The sequence below is a fragment of the Grammomys surdaster genome, unplaced genomic scaffold, assembly GCF_004785775.1.
Source record: "Grammomys surdaster isolate TR1022 unplaced genomic scaffold, NIH_TR_1.0 164, whole genome shotgun sequence".
Classification (NCBI taxonomy): Eukaryota; Metazoa; Chordata; class Mammalia; order Rodentia; family Muridae; genus Grammomys; species Grammomys surdaster.
The window spans coordinates 2,858,993-2,871,732 of NW_021604612.1; the positions used below are offsets into that span (position 1 = coordinate 2,858,993).

Sequence of the window (12,740 nt, forward strand, 5' to 3'; positions counted from 1 at the left end):
AGGAAGGAAGGAAGGAAGGAAGGAAGGAAGGAAGGAAGGAAGGAAGGGGCAGATGAAAAAGCATGAAGGAGTGGAGGGAGATTTCCTATCTTTCCCATCTCAAAAGGTAGTTTCTTGACCAGATAAGCTTCTCTTCTCAGGACCTATCTCCAGAGACTCGAAAGACGAGAAACCAGCACCAGAAATCTATGAAACTCTGATAAGAAGTAAGGGCTACCCTGGCGACTTCTCGCCGAGCTTCACAGAGTTACAGAGACATTTTGTGAAAAGCCGTCCTGTTAAACTGAAGAACCTCCTACGGTTGGTGAAGTTCTGGTACCTACAGGTAAGAGCTGAGAGGAGGCGGAGGACAGGGTGCGCGCGCACATTCCAGAGGCCTTAGCGAAAACTAGGGCTGAGGGGTGTGGCTTGTTGGCAAGATGCTTGCTTGGGGTGCTTAAGGCCCTGGGTTCAGTCCTCCGCAACAGCAAGAGAGATGGAATGGGGATACAAGAAGTGAGTGAGAGGCAGGATAAACAGTGAGCGGCTTGCCCTGCACTGGACCAGCATCCCTGCTGGGTGAGAGTGTTTGCGCCTTGCTTAGAGCCAAGTGCTTCCCCAAGGGCGATTAGGTGCTCACTCAGATGAGAACAGACAGGCCTTCGACAAGCCTCAGATGTGTGGCATTTTGATAACAATAATAAAGCCGCCAATGTTACAATCTAATTAGGTCATGTGATCAAGGCTGTACACGCTACAGGAACGACCTCTCCATTTAGTCTTTCAGGCTCATTCTTTCTTTCTTTCTTTCTTTCTTCCTTCCTTCCTTTTTTTTGAGCTTTCTTTTTTTTTTTTGGTATGGTTGGTTTTTGGTTTTTCGAGACAGGGTTTCTCTGTGTAGCCCTGGCTGTCCTGGAACTCACTCTGTAGACCAGGCTGGCCTCGAACTCAGAAATCCGCCTGCCTCTGCCTCCCAAGTGCTGGGATTAAAGGCGTGCGCCTCCACCGCCCGGCGGACATTTTATTTATTTACATTTCGAATGTTATCCCCTTTCCCGGTTTCCCCTCCGGAAACCCCCTATCCCATCCTCCCTCCAGCTCTCCGGCTATTTCGAATGGCATGTATCCCCGCCATCATCCTGAAGATGAGAAAACTGAGGATGACAGGTAACAGGTAGAGCTGAGAATTGAACAAGGGTGCCTGATTCTAGAACCTGTGCTCGTAAGCAGTCCCAGGAAATGCTTCTTCAGTTTAGTATTTCTTTCTAGTTATCTGTCAATTGCAAAGGGCTCATTAAAAAAAAAAAAAAGTCAAAAAATGACTAAGGAAGGAGGAGAGATTCGTACACGATCCCCGGATAAATACGTCACGGTGCAGTGGCTTTTCTTTTATGTTTTATCTTCGTCTGTATTCACGCAGCCTATACCCGGCTGTTAGGTAACCGGAGTCATGCTCTCTCATGGAGGTTTTGGTCCACCCTTTAAACACTCATACCAGCTGACCTAGACAGTCCGTTGTCCGAACACTTTCCTGTCTTTTCTCCCATCAACTGTAAGACCTCCTGAGCTACAGGTATTTACCGCCCTTCCCATCAGGAAATGTTTCCCAACATTTCCATCGCTCCACCAGACACCTACTGGCTCTAACTAGGCCATCTCTGAAATCAGTGGACTGGAGGGATGGCTCAACAGTTAAGAGCACCCACTGCTCTTGCACTGGACCCACCTGTGGCAGCTCACAACCACTGTCACTCCAGCTCCAAGGGATCCAGCGCCCTCTTCTGGCCTCTATTTGCATTGCAGTCACATGCACATACACAGACACATGGATACACATAATTAAAGAACATACTGATTTCTCTCTCTTTTTTTTGCAAATTATAGTGTGTATGTATGTATGTGTGTGTGTGTGTAGGTCTCAGGATGGTTGTCTTCCTCAATCTCATCCATCTATACCAGGACAAGGTCTTTGAGTTGACCTTAGACTGTAGAGTTGTCTACATGGCTCTCTAGCTAGCTTTCTCTGGGGAGTGCCTGACTCTGCCTCCCAAATACTGAAATACTGAGATTATAGGCAAGCATGACATCCACAAAATTTACGTGACTTCTAGGGATCTTTTACCCACTGAGCCACCTCCCTGGCTCAGATTTCTGTACATGAATATTCCTGAGGTTCTCTAATGATTTTATTTATCTGAACCATCTCTCTCTCTCTCTCTCTCTCTCTCTCTCTCTCTCTCTCTCTCTCTCTCTCTCCATAGAAAAAAATATATATGGTTATTTAAATATTGCAATGGACCCATTATAAAAACTTCAAACAGCATCAAAAATGTATAAAAATGAAGGTAAAAAATTTTTGTGTGTATGCACGTGTGCATATCAGTGTGAAAACAAGCCGTATCCATGCTCATAAGGGAAACTCCAATTGGACTTAGTGTGTGTGTGCATGTGTGTGTGTGCAGGAGGAAAGGGAATTTATAACCACCTAATTTTTCTTATAATATGCTTAATATATACTAAATTCCATCTTTAACTTTTTCTTGTATATGACGTGACTTTAGCAACACCTTTATTTCCTCCCAAATAACTCACAAGTTGTCCATCACGTCTTGAATTATGCATCCTTTCTAACTGAACTAAAATATTAGCTTTGTTGAAACTATTAAATCCACAAACCTAATGGGAACTAATCCTGAGCAGTCTGTTCTGTTATACTGGCTTGGTTCTCTTTTTAAGTCCTGAGGGATTGAACCCAGGGCCTTGGGCAGGCTGGAAAAGCACCCAGCCACTAAGCCAGACCCCCAGCTCTTGACTCGTCTTTATTCTCATGCCTAAAACTGCTACTTCCAGGTAGAAGGTGAGGACTGACATCCAAGGTTGGCCCCACTTGAGTGGCAAGTTGTTGCGGGTAATTTTTAATAAATGGCGCCCAGTCCAGGCTGTTCCCAGACAGCCGCCATTTTCCTGTGGCTCCGGCTCTGGACCGCGCCTCCGGCTACCTAGAAACACCGGCCCTGGAACCCAAGAGACGCCAATCTACCACGCTGTCCACAATGCTTGGCTGAGCCCAGACCATCCCACTATGACCGCGGTACCCGGTAGAAATACGACTCTTAAAGCTTAAAGCTTATCCAATATTTATATATTTGGAAATGCTCAATTAAGATGCCCACACAATTAGAGTTGTTACCCAATATCTAACCTTAGGTATAAATTGTTACCCAGGACTGCTCCTGATCCATCCGTAGTTCTCCATGGCTGCTACCTCTTCTCCTCTCTCTCCTAGCTCCTCCTCTTCTTCTCCTTCTCTCTCTTCACTCCTCCCACATTAGCTCCTCCCACATTAGCTCCTTCCCAACCACCGAGCTTATTGCAAACAATGTAGCAGCAGTAACAGGAAATTATCCTATTACATCAACACCAAGCAACCACTTCTCTCTCTCTCAATATCTCTCTCTCTCTCTCTCTCTCTCTCTCTCTCTCTCTCTCTCTCTCTCTCTCTCTCACACACACACACACACACACACACACACACACACACACACGCACCACTGGGAGCCAGGCATGGTGGACATACCTGTATTCCCAACACCTGCTGGGGTGGGGGGAGTACGGCTGAGGCAGAAGAACTGCATGTTTCAGGCTAGCCTGGGCTACACATCAAGACTCCATCTAAAAACTAAAAATCACCAGGGTTTTTAACTAGCATCTACTACTGTTGTTTTGCTCAGTGAACAAGGCATCATCAAACTGTCTTCTAGATTCACACATTCAACGCACAGGTTAGTGGATCTCTGTGTTCTCGGCAGAGAAGCACCCCCTTCCCCTCCCCAGTGCACAGCAGATGTCACAGACTCACGACTCGTCTCAGTGGTAGAGAGCAGGTGACGGTGGAGTGGTCAGCCCCAGTGGGCCATCTCCATCACCCACATCTACGAGGCTGGGCAAACATTGTAGGAAAGGAGGTAGAAAGAGTCTAAGAGCCAGTGATGGGGAGGATGGCTACAAAATAGTGTCTTATGGACATGACGGCCTCACTGCCCCTGACCCCCAGCAGCAGCAGCTTGCTCCAGGAGACCTGCGCAAGATTAAGCCAGTTAGCGTTCCAGCCTCCTGGAGATGCTGAGAGCTACTGGCCGTCGATGGCTGCTGAGAGAGGGATTTTCCTCAGAGACGTGGCTCCCGACAGATGCCCCGTGCTCTGGAGGATGGCCCTACACCCATGCACATAAGGGCAGCTCCAAATGAACCCCATGGGATATAAAGAGAAGGAAAAGAGGAGGGGAGGAAGACGGGGGTGGAGGAAGAGGAGGAGGTGGGGGGACGGTGTATATGAGCAAAAGACATTGTATACAGGTATAGAATTTCAAATATACGGCATTGCCTTCTCCATTCTAACTGGAAATCAGGGGTTGATACCCGGATGGTCCGCAAGGAAACCACACGCCATCAGTCCGTCTAGACGGACCATTTCCTGGCTGTGTCACGGAAAGGAATAAGGTGTTAGTATTCCGTCTAAACTCCACCTCCACGGTTACCTGACAACAGCCAGGTATGCTCCTCCCCACAGTTGCCTGGCAACAGCCAGGCAGACCTGCCCACTATTAAAGGGGCTGCTTGCCCCCTCCTCTGTCTTGCTCTCCTGCTCTCTTGCTTCCAGCTTCTCTGTCCCCTCGCCCCTCCCCCTTCCCTTTCCCCTCTCTCCACATGGTCATGGCCGGCCTCTACTTCTCTGCTTGAGCTCTCTCTCTCTCTCTCTCTCTCTCTGTCTCTCTCTCTCTCTCTCTCTCTCTCTCCCTCTCCTATCCTCCTAGCTCCCCTCCCCATGCCCTGAATAAACTCTATTCTCTGCTATACCGTCATGTGACTGGTCCCTCAGGGGAAAGAGATGCCTCGGCATGGGCCCGCTGAGACAACCCATTCCACCATTGGTTTTCTTCCATCATTTCATAAGGGAACCTGAAAATTCTTAGAGCATCAATCACATCAAGTTCGTTCTCTCTCTCTCTCTCTCTCTCTCTCTCTCCCTCCCTCCCTCCCTCCCTCCTTCCTCTTCCTTCCCCCCTCCTCCCTCCCTCCCTCCATCCTCCCTGCCATTCCCCCACCACACACACTTCTCCAGTACCTGAGATATAAACATAGAAGAGAACAATTGCCCTCAAAATATGCGCTGGAGCTGCTGACCATCTATGCCTGGGAAATGGGTACAAAGAGCAGTGAGAACTTCAATCTGATCGAAGGGTTTGTAGCCGTCATGGAGCTCCTCAGGGACTACCAAGACATCTGCATCTACTGGACCAAGTACTATGATTTCCAAAACGAGGTCGTCAGGAACTTTCTGAAGAAACAGTTGAAGACAGACCGGTGAGTCTACCAACCATGCTATTTCTGGCTCTGAGGACTAGAATCCCTGACTGGCATGGCTTGGGAAAACAAAGGGACTCAGAAGGCTTTGGACTTGAAAACATCCATTGGTGAAGAGACTTCAAGTATGGCCGTCACCAAGGTCTCTGTGTGGTTCAACCCTTCCCTACCCAGGATCTTCCTGTTAAGTTCAGATTTATCGCTTCAAGGTTGCAATGGTTCTAGCCTTCTCCTCTAGACACCTAATTTCCAGTATAAGAAAGCATATGTCAAGCAAAAACCTCAGAGATTCATTCTCGGGAGCTTGCTGAGGCTCTATCTCCAATCCTATCGGAAGGGTTTTGCTTGAAGGGGTTGCTCCTACGGAAAGGTTCCTACCACGCCCCAACGCCCCCACACCCGTTCTGGGCCTTCTAAAGAATGTCCTCTGTTGGCCGCAACTTCGGTTTTAAATGAGGGAGTTAATTATGGAGTATACAGCCGGGGAGAAATAAAGGAAAAGTAACGAACAGCAACAGAGAGAAGCAGCCCTTAACAAAACATCATCAAACCCAGCAGACACAATTGAGCAGCCTCAGCAGGAGAATGGCAGCTTCCATCCCCCTTACTCCCCCCTTACCCCCCCCCACCCCCACTCACAACACCTTGCAGAGGTCAATGTCTGACCCAAGACTGTGCTTTCCAGCTTTTTTGTTGTTGTTGTTGTTTTTTGTTTTTTCGAGACAGGGTTTCTCTGTGTAGCCCTGGCTATCCTGGAGCTCACTCTGTAGACCAGGCTAGCCTTGAACACTTGAACTCAGAGATCCGCCTGCCTCTGCCTCCAAAGTGCTGGGATTAAAGGTGTGCGCCACCACCCGGCATGCTTCCAGCTTTCTGTTCCCAGTGTAGTATGGGAAAAAACAATAGCCTCTTGGGGGAAAGGGGTGGAGCTGCGAAGATGCCAGTGACAAGGATGGTAACCATGGCAACAACGTAGCCGGACTCAAATCTTGGAAGGGAAGTTTGAGATCCCCGTTTGGGTCTGAAATGGTGGGGGTTGTGGAGGAACGACCCCACCTCCAGAGCCAGCTTTTTAAGGACCTTAAACATCCCATGACAATCTGCCCTTATGTTTTTTGTTTTTTTTGTTTTTCGAGACAGGGTTTCTCTGTGTAGTCCTGGCTGTCCTGGAACTCACTCTGTAGACCAGGCTGGCCTCGAACTCAGAAATCCACCTGCCTCTGCCTCCCAATTGCTGGGATCAAAGGCGTGCGCCACCACTGCCCGGCACAATTTGCCCTTATAACATGCTTTCTGGTTCCACAGAGATGAGTGTCAGAGGCCAGTATCCTGACTGTAACAAGATCTACTGCCATTTTTCTCCCCCAGGCCCATCATCCTAGACCCAGCTGACCCCACCAACAACCTAGGGAGCAGAAACGGGTGGGAAATCGTGGCCACAGAAGCTGCTTACTGCCTGCATCAGGCCTGCTGCGTGACTGCAGACCCCAGCGGGCGCTGGGATGTACAGGTACTCTACTCTCTCCTAGTCAGAACTCTCACTAACACTCATTGGGGCCACGGGCAACTCCCTCCACAGCACCCAGAAGTCCCAGCACAGGCCACATATTTAGGTATGGCAGCCTAGTTTCTATCTATAAATACCCAGGTCTCAGTTCATCCCTCTGTAAGATGGGCAGGCAATCTACCCTGTGCTATAGTCACCTCAGAGACAGAGTCTAAGAACTTACTCACAATCCTTTCCCATTGGTGGGTCATCAAAGTGTAGTTTCTTGCTATTTAAATAGTAAGTGTAATATGTTTTTTAAAAAATTAAGTGAGTCTTCTACAACCACACGCTTGCCCTTTCTTACAGCGAGCGAGGGACATTCAGGTGACAGTGAGGCAAACGGGAACAGAAGACTGGATGCTCTGGACAAACCCCTACAGCCCCATCAGGAAGATGAAGGCAGAGATCAGGAGGGAATTGAATCTCCGCGGGGAACTGCGTATCTCCTTCCAGGAACCGAGAGGGGAGAGGCGGCTGCTCAGCAGCCGGAAGACCCTATCGGATTACGGGATATTCTCTAAGGTGAGCATCCGGGTGCTGGAGACCTTCCCTCCTGAGATCCTGGTCTTTGTGAAGTATCCAGATGGCCAGAGCAAGCCTTTTGCCATCAACCCTGATAATACGATCTTAGACCTGAAAGAGAAAATCAAAGATGCCGGAGGCCCTTGTACGGAGGATCAGGTACTACTGCTGGAGGATGAGGAGCTGAAGGATGATGACAGCCTGGCAGACCATGAGATCAAAGACTGTGATACCATCGAGCTCAGTAGGGACAATCTAGTCTGGCTGCTCATGTCCCTGCCTCATCCTTAGACCTCAACGTGTTCTTTCTATAGCTTAAATATCAGCATCTCCTTCTCGAGCTTAAAACCCTCCTGTGTTTCCCCATAATACAGATGGAAGTTCAGGCTTCCTTCCCTAATAGCCATGGTCTTTAATATGAACAAGCTGAGTCCTACTTAGTCCCCCACCCCCACTCCAAACACTCAACTCACACCAAACGCCGAGTGACACCTTGAAACGCACAGAGCGTCGAGTCACACTGAATACGGAGTACCCAGGACCGAGTCACGCCAAGCACAAGTACCGAGAGCCCAGTCACAGCGAGTGCGGGTCACACTGAGTACAAGTCACACCTCCGTCACTTTGCCTCAACCATCCTTTCCCCCAGCCTGTGTTTCCGTCTTTCTGTAAGTCACCGAATCTCAAAGAGCAGACCCCAGATTGACAGGTTACTCACCTCTGCAGAAACCTTCTAGAAGGGAAGACTAACCCGAGCCAGATATTCCACCAAGACTCAGTGGTCCGTGTCTTTTTTTTTTTTGGTGGGGGGGGAGGGTTGAGACAGGGTTTCTCGGTGTAGCTCTGGCTGTCCTGGAACTCACTCTGTAGACCAGGCTGGCCTCGAACTCAGAAATCCGCCTGCCTCTGCCTCCCAAGTGCTGGGATTAAAGGCGTGTGCGCCACCACCGCCCGGCTAGCGGTCCGTGTCTTCACAAACCTTCCATGTCGTCCTGCATGTTCATGTTTGAAAACAGCTATTATCTGGCCCATACAGAGGCCATCATCTTATGTTTCCACCCTCTCCCTTCATCCACGTTAGACTCCTGGGAACGTACGTGGGACTTAATCATGCTGTGTTAAATCTATCTCCTTCGTCTGATCAGTCTTGATTGTTTTTAATCCCTCAGGCCTTGTGCTCGAGAATGGTACCAACCCAGTATCAATGTTTGACGTGTGCTTGTTAAATAAAGAAGCGAACCAAAGGATGGCTCTGAATCCTTCAATATTGTCTTCACCGGCCCTGATGCCATTTCAGAGTCCACAGACTTTCAGGTGCCCCTGACCCACATGTCATTCTCTGAAGATGGCCCCGTGTCAGCTATACAAACCTCATGCTGGTGGGTCGCCATGGCCTCCTTCTGTCTACACCTACTTGGTGGGAGGTGATGAGGGTAGAATCCATCCATCGGCTACCGGTAGCCAATCACAGATCTCAGTCTTGGAGAGTGGGGCCACCGGTAGCCAATCACAGATCTCAGTCTTGGAGAGTGGGGCCCGGTAAAGTTCTGGTACAGTCGGGATTGAAAGAAGCTAAACGGCCAAGAATAGGTTCACCCCAAACCCTTACATAAATACAGAAAGAGAGCCATTAGCCCACAGAATAGAGGCACAAACAGCAAGACAGGAAGCCAAAGCCCAGGGAGAGAGGCTGCGAGACTTGGTTGTCTTCTTCCCTCCCAGATTCTCCTTGTGTCCTTTCACCTTTCACGTCCCCAAGCAAATCAAAGTGGGTATCTTTTCTGCCTTCTTCCTTAGCTCGCTTCAGTTTATGTATTGGCCCCTTGATACACACAGAATCCCACTCATGCACTTGTGTTAACGTTCTACCAGAAGTCTCACAGACAACGCCATAGGACTATCTTTACAGCTGCCTTGGAGTTGGATGGACTTGTAGAAATAACAACCCTTCTACATTTTACAGCTATGGAAAAAGCTTAGAATATATTAGCCAGGCAGTGGTGACGCATGCCTTTAATCCCAGCACTTGGGAGGCAGAGGCAGGTGGATTTCTGAGTTCGAGGCCAGCCTGGTCTACAGAGTGAGTTCCAGGACAGCCAGGGCTACACAGAGAAACCCTGTCTCAAAAAACCAAAACCAAACAAACAAAAATATAGGAAATTATGTTCAGAAGGAGAGGAATCAGGACAGACCCTTGGCCAAATGTCCAGGCTTTCCTGTGTCTCCTGGAAGGAGTCTCTTCTTCTCTGGTCTTCCCACAGTGGGCACGTGCCAGAAAGTCTGGCCTCACCATCCTGATGGTAACTTGCTGACACCAGTGATCTTAGCTGATTACCTAGGGAAGATCACCTGACCCAAGATACACCCCGCCCACTGCCTAGGCCAAGCTGATCAAACTATGAATGCTAGACTGGTGACTATTACTTCTTGAGCCTTTCCTGTGTACTCGAACCAGCACAGACCATGTGCCATTTATGTTACTCCAAACAACAGGCTTAGATTGGTAACTGTTGTCCTACTTGTTAGGAACCAGGTGTGCCCTGCCCCCGGTCCCTACCAATCCCCCAAACCCCCAGCCCACCAGCAGCCACACCATCACCGGCCACCAAATGTCACAAAAAGTCCCCCCTATTATGGATATCTATCTCTGTCTCTGTCTGTCTGTCTGTCTATCTCTGTCTGCCTCTGTCTCTCTCTGTCTTGGTGTCTCTCTGTATGTATCTCTGTGTCTCTCTTTCTGTCTCAGTCTCTTTCTGTCTCTGTGTGTGTGTGTCTCTGTCTCTCTCTCTTTCTCCATCCCTCTCTGTCTTGTCCCCACTCCCAGGAGGCCTCCGCCCCCCATCCCAAATCTCTTGCATGAGATCTGTTCTGTGGTGTAAACGTGATCTCTCCTCTCAGTCCTGATGTGTATTCTTCCTCCTGCCCAGGACAAAGGCTGGAAGAGGTGACCCAGACACTGAGAGCACACACTGCTCTTGTAGGGGACCCAAGTTTGATTCCCCGCACCCATACTTGGCAGTTCACAGCTGCCTGCAACTCCAACTCCAGGGAACCCGACAGCAACCTTTTCTAGCTTCTGAGAATGCATACACACACACAGACACATACACACACACAGTGCAAACATATAAACACACACAAACACATACACATGACAGATACATACATATACACAAACACACATATAAATATATACATGCCATACATAAAGACACATGCACACACATTACATATACACAGACACACAATACATGTATGCACACAAACATACACATATACATACATGGCACACATAACATACACACATGGCACACACATACATACACAAAGACATAAACACATACATGGCATGCACAAACACACATGTACACACACATATCCACAAACATGCACATAATACACACATACACACATAAATATATATATATATATATATATATATATATATATATATATACACATACACACGGCACACATAACATACACACACTGCACACACATACATACACACATGGCATATACATAAACACATAAACACACACATACATACATACATACACACATGGCATACACAAACACATAAACACACATGCACACACACATATACACACATGGCATACACAAACACATAAACACACATGCACACACACATGCATACACACATATACACATATGGCATACATGTGTGGCACATACATATAAACACGTATACACACACAAGCACCTATATACATCTCAGACAATTAACAAATAAAAATTACTGAATCTAATGGCCGCAGTTGTCACGAAGTGCTTTTCTTTCTGCTCTGAGTTCCCCTTTCATGTCCTGGTCTGGGAATGGAAGGAACTGTAAAGAGCCGTGTCCTCTCCGACCTGGCAGAGTCCCCGATATTCGCTTCTGTGCTGGAGCCAAACCACAAATGGAGAGAAAAGATGAGACAGCAGTTTCTGCTTCTCTTCGTCGCCTTTCTACCTCTCCTTCCTTCCCAGTAACACAACTTTAAGGCAGACACATTGGTAAAGGCTAAAAACTACACTTCCCTGTCTTCCTTGCCCTGAATTCATTTCCATCTTGTGCATAAATTTGCATGTTTGCCTTTTTTTGTTTTGTTTTTGGTTTTTTGAGACAGGGTTTCTCTGTGTAGCCCTGGCTGTCCTGGAACTCACTCTGTAGACCAGGCTGGCCTCGAACTCTCGAACTCTCGAACTCAGAAATCCGCCTGCCTCTGCCTCCCAAGTGCTGGGATTAAATTCGTGTGCCACCACCGCCCAGTGCATGTTTGCCTTTAAATATGTCTTAAATAAATATTTGTCTGTTGGATCCAGAATTCCTAGAAGAGGAATTTCTCTTGTTTTGCTTGTTTATTTTGGTTCTTTTTTTAGCAGGGAGGGAGAGTGTGGTGTGTGTGTGTGTGTGTGTACATGATATGTATGTGATGTGTGTATGATGTGTGTGAATGGTGTGTGTGTGTTGTGTGTGTGTATGTTGTGTGTGTGGTGTGTGTGTGGTGTGTGTATGGTGTGTGTCTGTGTATGATGTGTGTGTTTGTATAAAGTGTGTATGTATGATATGTATGTGAGAGCAAACGTGTACGATGTGTGTGTGTGAGGGTTTGCATATGTGTGTATATGATGTGTGTGTGTGATGTATGGTGTATGTGTGTGTGAGTCAGTGTGTGTTAGTTTGTGTCTGTGTGTATGATGTGTGTGTGTACATGGTGTGTGTGTATGGTGTGTGTGTGATGTGAGTGTGTATGATGTGTGTGTGTGATATGTGTGTGAAGGTTTGCATATGTGTGTATATGTGTGTGTGATATGTGTGTGTGAGGGTATTCACGTGTGTGTGTAAGGTATGGTGCATGTGGGTGTGAGTCAGTGAGAGAGAGAGAGAGAGTGTGTGTGTGTGTGAGTGTGCATATGTGTTTGTTCCCCTTTGGAACGCCATGACTTGCTGTGTCAGTCCTTACCTTTCCACTTTGGGAGACAGGATCCCTCAGCACCACACACGCCAGGCTGACAGGGCTGTGGGCTTCTGGAGAGTGTCCCGTCTCCACGTCCCTCTCTGGGGGTCACGCTGGGATTACAGAGCTCGTGCTACTACACTCCTCTTTCACGTGTGTTCTAGGGACCTGAACTCAGGCCACCAGGCAACACTTCCACCCACTGAGCCATCCTCAGAGCCCCGCCTCCCTCAGAGCCCCGCCTCCTATACGAAGAAGATGGAGAAGGCACTCACAAAACCTGCAAACTCTGGCATTGGGGTGGACCTTGGCTGCTGCTGCTCTCTCCCACGACGCAATCCCAAGAGGAAAAAAGAAGGATGACC

General features: G+C 48.1%; 1 protein-coding gene across 1 annotated transcript in view; it reads left to right on the forward strand.

The window, feature by feature from the left end:
- LOC114619572 (2'-5'-oligoadenylate synthase-like protein 2) overlaps positions 1–8,186 on the forward strand; it is a 12,446-nt gene extending 4,260 nt beyond the window's left edge. Inside the window, exons 3-6 of the mRNA XM_028765397.1 lie at positions 141–325; positions 5,102–5,343; positions 6,712–6,853; positions 7,199–8,186. Coding sequence (XP_028621230.1) covers positions 141–325; positions 5,102–5,343; positions 6,712–6,853; positions 7,199–7,705 — 1,076 coding nt within the window. The 3' untranslated portion in view covers positions 7,706–8,186. The remainder of the gene's footprint in view (positions 1–140; positions 326–5,101; positions 5,344–6,711; positions 6,854–7,198) is intronic.
- Positions 8,187–12,740: the final 4,554 nt, after the last annotated feature.